The sequence below is a fragment of the Bufo bufo genome, chromosome 6 (assembly GCF_905171765.1).
Source record: "Bufo bufo chromosome 6, aBufBuf1.1, whole genome shotgun sequence".
Lineage (NCBI taxonomy): Eukaryota > Metazoa > Chordata > Amphibia > Anura > Bufonidae > Bufo > Bufo bufo.
In genome coordinates, this window is record NC_053394.1 from 137914003 (window position 1) to 137928235 (window position 14233).

Sequence of the window (14233 nt, forward strand, 5' to 3'; positions counted from 1 at the left end):
TTAAGCACAACCAAACATATAGGAGAATACATTATTACATGCCTATTATATCCAGTGATGTCTCCTCTTGTGTAGACGTTCTCTTTCCTAATCTTCTTCATTGAGAGCATCATTATGACATCTTTCAGTGGCGTCTCGTCTCTGTAGATTTTTCCACTCTGCAGACTCCTCATTTTTCCATGATCCTCCCCCTCCTAATGCCCCAACAATGTTATCCTTCTGCTACCCCCAATACTCCCCTCCATGCCCCCAGATGCTATACTGCCAGCCAAAATAATAATGTCTTACAGATAGGTTAGTCCCCTCGTAGTAATAGTGCTCCCAAAAGTCCCAAGAATAGGAATTCTCCCCCAGAGTGCCCTGATTAGAAATAGTGCCCCTATATTGCCCCCGATAGTGAAAATGCTCCCTGAGAGTGCCCCCACTAGTAGTTGTGCCCTCCATATTGTGCCCACTAATAATAATTTTCTCCACCGTGCCCCCTATATAGGGCATTCTTAGAGCCCCCATAGTAATAAGGCCCCTCTATAGTGGCCACAGTAGCAATAATGCTCACTATAATGCCCCCTGCAGTTATAATGTCCCTTATAATGGCCACAGCAGTTATAATGTAGCATCTATAGTACGTAGTTATGTACCCCCAGTAGTGCCCCAGTAATTATAGTATGTATCCAGTAGTGCCCTTAGTATTCATAGTGTCCCCCGTGTAGTGCCCTCAGTAGATATAATGTCACCCTGTATAGCCCCCATTATTTAAAGTGCCTTATTTTCAGGGCTGTCTTTAATATTGATTGGACCCTGGGCAAGAATTTACTTGGGCCCCCTGGATCCCGCCTTCCCACACCCTAGCATGCAATCACGCCCTCCACCACAACACACACCACACACCTCGTAGAGTAGTAAACTTTAATAATGATGAGTGGCCACTAGAGGCAGGGCCGGCGCCACCAGTAAGGCGACTTAGGCAGTCGCTTAGGGCGCAATTTAGCAGGGGGCGCCCGTTGTGGTTTAAAAAATAAAAAATAAAGAAGTTGGTTATATACAGGGAGTGCAGAATTATTAGGCAAGTTGTATTTTTGAGGATTAATTTTATTATTGAACAACAACCATGTTCTCAATGAACCCAAAAAAACTCATTAATATCAAAGCTGAATATTTTTGGAAGTAGATTTTAGTTTGTTTTTAGTTTTAGCTATTTTAGGGGGATATCTGTGTGTGCAGGTGACTATTACTGTGCATAATTATTAGGCAACTTAACAAAAAACAAATATATACCCATTTCAATTATTTATTTTTACCAGTGAAACCAATATAACATCTCAACATTCACAAATATACATTTCTGACATTCAAAAACAAAACAAAAACAAATCAGTGACCAATATAGCCACCTTTCTTTGCAAGGACACTCAAAAGCCTGCCATCCATGGATTCTGTCAGTGTTTTGATTTGTTCACCATCAACATTGCGTGCAGCAGCAACCACAGCCTCCCAGACACTGTTCAGAGAGGTGTACTGTTTTCCCTCCTTGTAAATCTCACATTTGATGATGGACCACAGGTTCTCAATGGGGTTCAGATCAGGTGAACAAGAAGGCCATGTCATTAGATTTTCTTCTTTTATACCCTTTCTTGCCAGCCACGCTGTGGAGCACTTGGACGCGTGTGATGGAGCATTGTCCTGCATGAAAATCATGTTTTTCTTGAAGGATGCAGACTTCTTCCTGTACCACTGCTTGAAGAAGGTGTCTTCCAGAAACTGGCAGTAGGACTGGGAGTTGAGCTTTACTCCATCCTCAACCCGAAAAGGCCCCACAAGCTCATCTTTGATGATACCAGCCCAAACCAGTACTCCACCTCCACCTTGCTGGCGTCTGAGTCGGACTGGAGCTCTCTGCCCTTTACCAATCCAGCCACGGGCCCATCCATCTGGCCCATCAAGACTCACTCTCATTTCATCAGTCCATAAAACCTTAGAAAAATCAGTCTTGAGATATTTCTTGGCCCAGTCTTGACGTTTCAGCTTGTGTGTCTTGTTCAGTGGTGGTCGTCTTTCAGCCTTTCTTACCTTGGCCATGTCTCTGAGTATTGCACACCTTGTGCTTTTGGGCACTCCAGTGATGTTGCAGCTCTGAAATATGGCCAAACTGGTGACAAGTGGCATCTTGGCAGCTGCACGCTTGACTTTTCTCAGTTCATGGGCAGTTATTTTGCGCCTTGGTTTTTCCACACACTTCTTGCGACCCTGTTGACTATTTTGAATGAAACGCTTGATTGTTCGATGATCACGCTTCAGAAGCTTTGCAATTTTAAGAGTGCTGCATCCCTCTGCAAGATATCTCACTATTTTTGACTTTTCTGAGCCTGTCAAGTCCTTCTTTTGACCCATTTTGCCAAAGGAAAGGAAGTTGCCTAATAATTATGCACACCTGATATAGGGTGTTGATGTCATTAGACCACACCCCTTCTCATTACAGAGATGCACATCACCTAATATGCTTAATTGGTAGTAGGCTTTCGAGCCTATACAGCTTGGAGTAAGACAACATGCATAAAGAGGATGATGTGGTCAAAATACTTATTTGCCTAATAATTCTGCACTCCCTGTAAGTTCGGGCGGCCGGCCAGCGGCGCCCCTCATGCTGCGCCGCCTAAGCGGCTAAGGCTGAGCGCTTGCCTCTCTAAAGAATCCTGCCTGCGCCTGCTGTGTCTGCTCTAAGCTGTTGTTAATGTAGCGTGGCCGAGCTCTGTTCGATCCGCGGTTCAGGAGCTTTTGTTTCCTGTACCCGGCCGGACTGACAGGAAGTGCTCACTTAGTGTGCACTTCCTGTCAGTCCGGCCGGGTACAGGAAACAAATGCTCCTGTACCGCGGATCGAACAGAGCCCGGCCACGCTACACTAGAGGTGGGGGTAGAATGAGAGTGACAAGGAAGAGGGGGGGTGGAATAATGAGAGTGACAAGGGAGGGGGGGGTGGAATAATGAGTGACAAGGGGGGGTGGAATAATGAGAGTTACAAGGGGGGTGGAATATTGAGAGTGACAAGGGAGGGGGGGGGGTGGAATAATGAGAGTGACAAGGGAGGGGGGTGGAATAATGAGAGTGACAAGGGAGGGGGGTGGAATAATGAGAGTGACAAGGGGGGGTGGAATAATGAGAGTGACAAGGGGGGGTGGAATAATGGGAGTGACAAGGGAGAGGGGGGGGGAATAATGAGAGTGACAAGGGAGGGGGGGTGGAATAATGAGAGTGACAAGGGAGGGGGGGGTGGAATAATGAGAGTGACAAGGGAGGGGGGTGGAATAATGAGAGTGACAAGGGAGGGGGGGGATAATGAGAGTGACAAGGGAGAGGGGGGGAAATAATGAGAGTGACAAGGGAGGGGGGGGTGGAATAATGAGAGTGACAAGGGGGTGGAATAATGAGAGTGACAAGGGAGGGGGGGAATAATGAAAATGTCAAGGGAGGGGGGTGGAATAATGAGAGTGACAAGGGAGGGGGGGAATAATGAGAGTGACAAGGGAGGGGGGTAGAATAATGAGAGTGACAAGGGAGGGGGGTAGAATAATGAGAGTGACAAGGGAGGGGGGGGGAATAATGAAAATGTCAAGGGAGGGGGGGTGGAATAATGAGAGTGACAAGGGAGGGGGGGAATAATGAGAGTGACAAGGGAGGGGGGGAATAATGAGAGTGACAAGGGAGGGGGGGGGGATAATAGAAATGTATGGGTCTGCAATTCCGTTCCGCAAAAAGAGACGGCTACAAGAAGCTGGATTAACCCTAAGGGAAACATAGCAGTTCTTTTAATTTAAATGCTGAGAAAGGGCTGGAACATGATATGGGCAGATGCCCCCCAATAATGTGCCAGTAACAAGTGCCCCCATAGATGCCCCCCAATAATGTGCCAGTAACAAGTACCCCCATTGATTCCCCCAATCATGTGCCAGTAACAAGTACCCCCATAGATGCCCCCCAATCATGTGCCAGTAACAAGTACCCCCATAGATGCCCCCCAATCATGTGCCAATAACAAGTGCCCCCATAGATGCCCCCAATCATGTGCCAGTAATAAGTGCCCCCATAGATGCCCCCAATCATGTGCCAGTAACAAGTGCCCCCATAGATGCCCCCAATCATGTGCCAGTAACAAGTGCCCCTATAGATTCCCCCAATCATGTGCCAGTAACAAGTACCCCCATAGATGCCCCCAATAATGTGCCAGTAACAAGTACCCTCATAGATGCCCCCCCAATCATGTGCCAGTAACAGGTGCCCCCATAGATGCCCCCCAATCATGTGCCAATAACCAGTGCCCCCATAGATGCCCCCCAATCATGTGCCAGTAACAAGTGCCCCCATAGATGCCCCCCAATCATGTGCCAGTAAGTAGTACCATATAAAAAAATAAACACTTATACTTACCTCCATCAGACTGGCAGCGATGCGATGCAGGCCTCTTCCGGCCTGTGTCCCGTCATCGCGCCGCCTGCACTGGCCTCTGATAGGCTGGAGGCCTAGTGCCTGCAGCCTATCAGAGGAACAGGGAAGGGAGACGCCGCACATCTATCTGTATCGCTTTCCTGAGGACGGGGATACAGATGACTATGGAGATGAGTGCTTCCACAATGGAAGCGCTCATCTCCCTGTGCTCTGCCGCCGCCCTCCACTTGTCACCAGGGCCGCGCCTCCTGGGGCTACGCCTCCTGGGGCCATCTCCTCACTTTGCCTAATTGGCGGTGCGGCCCTGCTAGCGCCCCCTCAAGTTTTGTGCCCAGGGCAAGGCCCCCCCCCCACGCTACACCACTGGCCAGCGGGGATCAAGAGGCAGCTGCCTTGGGCCCCCTAGGAGCAACTGGGCCCGGGGCAGCTGCCCCTTTTGCCCCGTGTTAAAGACGGCCCTGCTTATTTTAGTGCCCCAATATTTATAGTGCCCTCAGTAGTACTTACAAAACAATAAAAACTCTAAATCAAAAGACTCACCTCATTTCCATCGTCTGTGACGCACACCACAGACTTCCTCTGGTGTGTGTCTTTTGTTGCCTGCATCCAGACACAGGCGGTTGTAATGATGTCATTGCGCCACCTGAACCCTAGTGCAATTTTGCATTGAAATCATTGCTCTGCCTGAGCACCGGCACAGGCTATTGTGATGATGTCATCTCTTCGTGACCACCTGTGCCGTTCTACTGCCTCATAAGCTTCATGAGAGTGAAAAGCATGGACAGGTGTCATCGACTCCCGTACCCCACTGCATTACTGAAACGCAGGGCACTGGACAAAACATACAGGGTTGCCTTGGTGGTTAAGCAGGCGTTTTGGGCAGCCACGGCTCGTCCTAGGATCCTTGTGCCCTGAGCTGCCCCCTGAAAAGCCCCATTGTAATCCGCCATTGTTAATAGCAGAACATCAGATTTTTGATCTAGATTATAGGTATATATATATATTATAGGTTATACATGATAGGCCTAGATACACGAGCTTAGCAGCATGGGAGTGTACTATGGGGGTCCTGTGCTCCACTGCAGGATACAACTCTATCACCACTTGAATGTCAACAGGCTCTACCAACCAGCTAGAGCATTCCCACGCGCGACCTCATCCTGCGGCACGTACCCATAGTTGCCAACTCTGCCCCGGTCCAAATATAGGCGGGGCTAACAATTAATAACAATACACTGATAACCATAGGAATATGGAAAAGTGCGTGGAACATAAGCCACAAAACACCAATATAACCAAACGCACCACTATATCATAGACAATCAATAAACTTTATTCATGACCAACAATACATAAATATACAATGTCAATGCGGTTAAAAGGACCCCACGCTAACAACACGTGGTGGGTAAAACTTTCACATGCGGTACATATTCCTAAAGTAATCCTGTAAACTCCCCCCCAAAAAAGTCATATGCCAATAAATAATTTCGAAAATCCATGAAATGGTATAAGTACAATGCATAAGACAACAGGCTAACAAAATTACATAAATGGAAAGGAGATCAGGAAAGAGTAGATATTATACCGGCTGCAAGTGGTGCAACCACCTGTGACTCCCCTCGCGGCCGGTATAATATCTACTCTTTCCTGATCTCCTTTCCATTTATGTAATTTTGTTAGCCTGTTGTCTTATGCATTGTACTTATACCATTTTATGGATTTTCTAAATTATTTATTGGCATATGACTTTTTTGGGGGGGAGTGTAATGCAAGGCACCAACAAACAGACCAGTGATGAAAGCAAAAAGGTGTTTATTCACCAGAAACATAAACGTCCAGGACACTTGCTGGTAACAAGGAATAATAACAAAAAACCAGGCAAGGAGATTCCAGGAATAGTCCCAACCAGTGCTGAATGATGCAGTGCACTTGGCAGTCGAGTCACTCCAGATCTTGGGTCCGCTGCAAAGGACAAAGTTCCTGGCAGTCTTCAGTCACTAGGAGTTGTGACCTATACCTGGTTGAGGGAAAATAACAGTGGGCACTGATCACCCTGAGAGACCTCCTTTTAAATGCCTGCTGACCAATCCCAGGGTGCCAAGTGTCCACTACCATAGGTGAACAAATTGCCCTGCACCTGAGTACATGGCCTAAGGCAATCACAAGTTGATTAACCCATGGCTGGCTCCCTAATCCACTTTGCTCTTGTGAGTCAGTATATTATGCGCCACTGGTCGACGAAGCGCATAAGAAGCGCGTACTCGCGACCGTGTATCCCTTTGCGAACCTGCCCTCGTGCGTACGCACGGACGCATGATTGACTCAGCGCGAGTATGCGAGCGCGTGGACCCAGATGCGGAAACGGAAGTCGCAGGAGACACCGGAGACAACCCTGGCCGCGGCGTCTTGTCACTCGCCTGGCCACTCTGTCCCCGGGACTCCGACGGTCCTCCCCTCCGATGTCCACGCGAACGCATCCCCGCACTGGCTCGCAAAGGGGTCAGCGCTGGTGCATCAGAGACACGCATAACCTGTCCCGCAACTCCACGAGGACCCCTCTTGGTTCCCCTGGAGTGCAAAGCAGGTGAGGATCTTACATTACCCCCCCCCTCGAGGAGGCGGCTCTGAAGACTCCAAGCAAGCTTTCCCCGGATTATCCCGGTGAAAGGCTGCCACCAACTCATCCGCATGCACCTGGCGAGCAGGTATCCAACATCTCTCCTCTGGACCAAAACCCTTCCAGTCCACCAAGTATTGAAGAGACCTTTGGACAAAACGAGAGTCCAAAATTCTGTTCACCTCGAACTCCGGTACCCCTTGGACCTCCAGCGGGGATGGGGTCTGAATGAAGGGAGCGGAGTCGGCTGCCGATTTGAGAAGTGAAACATGAAAGGTGTTCACTCCTCGGATCGACGGTGGAAGAGCAACCTTGTACGTAACTCGGTTGATCTTTTGTGTCACTGGGTATGGGCCAATGAATCGAGGACCCAACTTGGAAGATGGCTGACGCAGCGGAATGTTCCGGGTGGAGACCCACACCTGATCTCCCACCTTAAACTTTTGCTCTACGGTGCGATGACGATCAGCAAATTTCTTCTGTTGCGCCACCGCACTGCGGAGATTCCGCTGGGCCGACGACCAAACTGGACGTCTATCCTCGAACCATTGATCCACCACCGGTGAGTCAGTGGAGGGTCCGGCCAAAGAAGAGAGTCTTGGATCCCTGCCCCCCACGCACCTGAACGGAGACATCTTAGTGGAAGCATGCTCAGAGTTGTTATAAGCCACCTCCGCAAAGGGTAGATACGCTGCCCATTCCTCCTGGCAGTCTGACACGAAGCACCGGAGATATTGCTCCAGGGTCTGGTTAGTCCTTTCCGTCTGACCGTTGGTCTCTGGGTGAAAACCAGAAGAAAAAGACAATTAATACCCAATCGGGAGCAGAAAGAACGCCAGAAGCGAGAGATGAATTGCACTCCTCTGTCTGAAACAATGTCATCCGGCGCTCCGTGTAATCGAAAGACATGATTCAAGAACAGATCTGCCAATTCTCTGGCCGAGGGCAATCCAGGGAGTGGGATAAAATGGGCCATTTTACTAAAACGGTCCACCACTACCCAGATTACCGTACTTCCAGAGGACCTTGGCAAATCTGTGATGAAATCCATGGAAATGTGAGTCCATGGAGCCTGGGGAATTGGCAGTGGGAGTAAAGTCCCAGAAGGGGCAGACCGGGACGGTTTACATCTGGCGCAAACAGTACATGCCTGGATATAGGCCTTAACATCCACGGACATGTTGGGCCACCACACGTGACGTTTAACAAGGGCAAGTGTTTTTTTAACACCCAAATGCCCGGCAGACTTTGAGTCATGAAGCTGTTGGATGACCTCCAATCGAAGGTTAATGGGTACGAACCATCGACCCTCGGGTTTGTCAGGTGGACTCTCTGCCTGTGAGGGCTGAAGAAGAGAGGACAAGTCCTCCATTACTTCTGCGGCCCCCAGGGCAGCAAGAAAACATTTAGTTGGGAGAATGGTTTCTGGCTCAGAGTCCAGGACGGAAGCAGCCTCAGGGAAGCAGCAGGACAGGGCATCTGCCTTCACGTTTTTGGAACCTGGTTTATAAGTGAGGCGGAAATTGAAGCGGGTGAAAAACAATGCCCACCGGGCTTGTCGGGAGTTGAGTCTTTTGGCACTCTCTAGATACTCCAAATTTTTGTGGTCAGTGTAAACCGTGATGGGATGTTCTGCACCCTCTAGCCAATGTCTCCACTCTTGAAAAGCCAATCTTACTCCCAGAAGCTCTCTATTGCCTATATCATAATTACACTCGGCTGGAGAGAGCTTCCGAGAGAAGAAGGCACAGGGATGTAACCTCTCAGGGTCCCCAGAATACTGTGAGAGAACTGCCCCTACACCGACCTCTGAGGCATCGACCTCGAGAACAAAAGGTCTGGAGGTGTCTGGATGAGTAAGAATTGGTGCCGTGCAAAAGGCCTGTTTCAGCGTCTCAAAGGCTCTGACTGCCTCTCTCGTCCACTTAGAAGGATTAGCTCCCTTCTTAGTGAGGTTGGTGAGAGGTACTACTATCGCAGAAAAATTCTTAATAAACTTGCGGTAGAAGTTGGCAAAGCCTAAGAAACGCTGCAACCCCTTAAGATCCTTAGGCTGAGGCCAATCTAAGACAGCAGAAAGTTTGGATGGGTCCATAGCCAATCCCCTTTCTGAGATAATGTACCCCAGGAAAGGCAACTCCTTCACCTCAAACAGACACTTCTCAAGTTTGGCATAGAGGCGGTTCTCCCTCAGCTTCTGGAAAACCTGACACACGTGTCTCCGATGAGAGACCAGATCCGAAGAGTAGATTAGTATGTCATCTAGATAGACAACAACACATCTATCCAAGAAATCTCTGAGAACATCGTTGATGAACTCCTGGAAGACCGCGGGAGCATTACAGAGACCGAAAGGCATCACGAGATACTCGTAATGCCCGTCTCTGGTATTAAATGCGGTCTTCCATTCGTCACCCTCTCTAATGCGAACTAAATTATAAGCACCCCTTAAATCGAGTTTGGTGAAGACTCGGGCCCCTGCCACCTGAGAAAACAGATCATCAATCAGAGGCAGTGGATACCGATTCTTCACCGTAATCCGATTAAGGGCACGATAATCGATGCAAGGTCTCAAGCCTCCATCCTTCTTCTCCACAAAGAAGAATCCAGCTCCAGCAGGGGAAATGGATGGACGAATGAAATTCTTCTCAAGGTTCTCTTTAATATACTCCCGCTGAGCCTGAACCTCAGGCCCTGTGAGATTATAAAGATGCCCTTGTGGTGGCATGGTACCTGGCAACAGGTCTATAGGACAATCATATGACCTGTGGGGAGGTAATACATCAGCCCCCTGAGGACTGAACACATCTCGGAAATTATGATACTGCTGTGGTAAAGTACTTAATACTTCCATGGAGGCTAGTGACAGGTCGGGACGAATGCACTTAGTAAGGCATTCCGTACTCCACTGACAAATAAGACCCGAGCGCCAGTCCACTACTGGATTATGGAGCCTTAACCAAGGGAGACCCAAAATCACGGGAGTGGATGGCATGTCAAGGACAAAAAGGCTTAAGGTCTCCCGATGATCAGCCCCCACCGTTACCTGTATTCCCGGAGTCATCCACACTGCACGACCATCTTGAAGAGGGGAACCATCAATCGCGGTCACTGACATGGTGGTTTTCGGCTGGATCAACGGGATGCCAAGTCGACGAACCAAGGTTGAGTCCACAAAATTCCCAGCGGCCCCAGAATCGATTAGTGCTGAAAACTCATGGACCTTGTCTTGCCACCGTAAGGATATGGATACCATCACCCGGCTTGGAGGAGGGATAATAGCACCTAGGGGTTCTCCTCTATGCCCCCTAGGTTCATTCGTTTCCCGCCGGCAGGAGGGGACAGGTTTTAACGAGGTGTCCAGACTTTCCGCAAAATAGGCACAGGCCCTTTCTGTTGGCGACGAGCTCGTTCTGCCTGTGTGAGATGGGAGGATCCAACCTCCATTGGCTCTTCGGCCGATTTAAGAGGCCCTGGATGTGGTCGAGAGGATGAAAACCGAGACGACCGTTCCACTCGCCTCTCACGGATTCGCCTGTCGGCATCGATTGCCTGAGAGATAGCCATTTCCAACGAGAAGGGGGTAGGCAAGGCCAAAAGAAGATCCCGGACCGCATCCGAAAGTCCCAAACGGAAGCGATGGCGTAGGGCTGCGTCGCCCCAGGTGGTGAAAGCTGCCTGAATTCTGCAGCGTATTCTTCAGCTGGGCGGCGGCCTTGTTGAATATGCTCAAGATTGGTCTCTGCGGTGCGAGTACGATCCGGGTCATCGTAAATCACAGCCATAGCCTCGAAGAAGGCGTCCACTGACGAAAAAGCTGTATGGTCTTGAGGCAAATTAAATGCCCAACGTTGGGGGTCTCCACGTAGCAATGACATTACAATCCCAATTCTCTGCCTGAGAGTGCCAGAAGCCATCGGACGCAACTGGAAATAAAGGAGACAGGAGTCCCTGAAGTTTAAGAACTCCTGTCGCTCTCCTGTGAAGGGGTCAGGCAGAGGGATCTTAGGTTCTGTTTGATGCCTTGCGATAGTGACGGGTAGTGCTGAGGCTCCCTGGATAAGCTGCTGAACCTCCTCCATCACAGTTGTCAGTTGCTGTTGGATTTGCGCTGCAGCGGCTGCTGGTATATTTGGGCGTCGTTGGAACAGCAGGTTAACGGCTCCCGTTAATTCATTCAGCTGCTGCTGGATCTTGTCCATGGCAACTGTTAGTTGGGCCCACTGTTCTGTAATGCAAGGCACCAACAAACAGACCAGTGATGAAAGCAAAAAGGTGTTTATTCACCAGAAACATAAACGTCCAGGACACTTGCTGGTAACAAGGAATAATAACAAAAAACCAGGCAAGGAGATTCCAGGAATAGTCCCAACCAGTGCTGAATGATGCTGTGCACTTGGCAGTCGAGTCACTCCAGATCTTGGGTCCGCTGCAAAGGACAAAGTTCCTGGCAGTCTTCAGTCACTAGGAGTTGTGACCTATACCTGGTTGAGGGAAAATAACAGTGGGCACTGATCACCCTGAGAGACCTCCTTTTAAATGCCTGCTGACCAATCCCAGGGTGCCAAGTGTCCACTACCATAGGTGAACAAATTGCCCTGCACCTGAGTACATGGCCTAAGGCAATCACAAGTTGATTAACCCATGGCTGGCTCCCTAATCCACTTTGCTCTTGTGAGTCAGTATATTATGCGCCACTGGTCGACGAAGCGCATAAAAAGCGCGTACTCGCGACCGTGTATCCCTTTGCGAACCTGTCCTCGTGCGTACGCACGGACGCATCATTGACTCAGCGCGAGTATGCGAGCGCGTGGACCCAGATGCGGAAACGGAAGTCGCAGGAGACACCGGAGACAACCCTGGCCGCGGCGTCTTGTCACTCGCCTGGCCACTCTGTCCCCGGGACTCCGACGGTCCTCCCCTCCGATGTCCACGCGAACGCATCCCCGCACTGGCTCGCAAAGGGGTCAGCGCTGGTGCATCAGAGACACGCATAACCTGTCCCGCAACTCCACGAGGACCCCTCTTGGTTCCCCTGGAGTGCAAAGCAGGTGAGGATCTTACAGGGAGTTTACAGGATTACTTTAGGAATATGTACCGCATGTGAAAGTTTTACCCACCACGTGTTGTCAGCGTGGGGTCCTTTTAACCGCATTGACATTGTATATTTATGTAATGTTGGTCATGAATAAAGTTTATTGATTTTCTATGATATAGTGGTGCGTTTGGTTATATTGGTGTTTTGGGGCTAACAATAACCCATCATGGTTGTTTCCAGGAAGAGTTGGGGTGTGATACCCGAATGTTACAAACGAAAATGTTGGTAAGTATATGCATACCTCTTGGTTGAGAACTAGACCACGTCATTCTAAATTAGGACAGCCCACCTCCAGATATTTGGAGTGGGCAACTATATTATTGTTTGTATTAATTGCTTTACTGTACTAATTGCACATTGATAAGTCTTCATCCTGTGCTTCTAGGTTACGGTCACACGGTTCCTTTGTCGGATGCAGGGAAGACGTTCTGCATTCTGTATTCTGTCGTCGGCATCCCCTTCACCCTGCTCCTGTTTACAGCACTGGTTCAGCGGATCATCATCTATGTTACCAGGAAGCCTGTCCTCTACATTCACCTCCATTGGGGTTTCCCGAAACACATTGTGGCCATTGTCCACGCACTGATTTTGGGGTTTCTCACCATCGGCTGCTTTTTCCTCATACCCGCTGCTGTTTTTTCTGTACTGGAGGAAGATTGGAATTTCCTGGAGTCCTTTTATTTTTGTTTTATTTCGTTAAGTACCATCGGATTGGGTGATTATGTTCCAGGGGAAGCCTACAACCAGAGATTTCGCCATCTCTATAAGTTTGGAATCACATGTGAGTAGTCAGAATTTTGCATTCTGTAGCATTGTAAGCATTGCTCTGCTCTCCAGTCTGCGCTGTCTAATTGGGGCAGCAGGCGCAGTGATTTCATTTTATGGTGCCTGCCTGTACCGAACCACAGGCAGCGCGAGAATGGTGGAGCAGCGAGCTTTTAAACTCATCTAGTGTTGATTGCAGCCAGACAGAATTTTATGATCTATCTGCATAGCATTGTGAAGGGAAGCAACGCATTTGGAACTCCGTATAAAAATCAACACATGCCATAAGAATACGAAGACTATTTGCTGTCGAGGAAGTGCATTGTCATTTTACAAGGGTATAACATCTCGTCCTGTGTCTTTACAGCAGCCAGTTGGTATTGTGCAGATTTTCTTAGGAATGTGGCGTAGCAATCTCACCGACAGCTGTCATCACATCATCAGCACCGCCAGTCTAGTAGCTCTTAAAAACCAGGCATGGAAGGAGAAAGGCAGATTGATGGGGGGTAGACTGGTTATATTTTCCTACTCAATTATTTACTCAGAGCAAAAGTAAATGTTCAAGGTAGAGCTCAGCAAACGCTTTAACTTAGTTTCCTATCATGAGATCTGAGATGACAGTTGCTCTTTAACCACCTCAGCCCCCAGTGCTTAAACACCCTGAAAGACCAGGCCACTTTTTACACTTATGACCTACACTACTTTCACCGTTTATTGCTCGGTCATGCAACTTACCACCCAAATGAATTTTACCTCCTTTTCTTCTCACTAATAGAGCTTTCATTTGGTGGTATTTCATTGCTGCTGACATTTTTACTTTTTTTGTTATTAATCGAAATTTAACGATTTTTTTTGCAAAAAAAATGAAATTTTTTCACTTTCAGTGGTAAAATTTTGCAAAAAAAACGAGATCCATATATAAATTTTGCTCTAAATTTATTGTTCTACATGTCTTTGATTAAAAAAAAATGTTTGGGTAAAAAAAAAAAATGGTTTGGGTAAAAGTTATAGCGTTTACAAACTATGGTACAAAAATGTGAATTTCCGCTTTTTGAAGCATCTCTGACTTTCTGAGCACCTGTCATGTTTCCTGAGGTTCTACAATGCCCAGACAGTACAAACACCCCACAAATGACCCCATTTCGGAAAGTACACACCCTAAGGTATTCGCTGATGGGCATAGTGAGTTCATAGAACTTTTTATTTTTTGTCACAAGTTAGCGGAAAATGATGATTTTTTTTTTTTTTTTCTTACAAAGTCTCATATTCCACTAACTTGTGACAAAAAAATAAAAAGTTCTATGAACTCAC

The 14233-nt window shown here is 48.3% G+C and overlaps 1 protein-coding gene across 1 annotated transcript in view; it reads left to right on the forward strand.

The window, feature by feature from the left end:
• The window catches only part of KCNK1 (potassium two pore domain channel subfamily K member 1), a 58806-nt gene that overhangs the window by 18066 nt on the left and 26507 nt on the right, over nucleotides 1-14233 (forward strand). The window contains exon 2 of the mRNA XM_040437141.1: nucleotides 12543-12938. Coding sequence (XP_040293075.1) covers nucleotides 12543-12938 — 396 coding nt within the window. The remainder of the gene's footprint in view (nucleotides 1-12542; nucleotides 12939-14233) is intronic.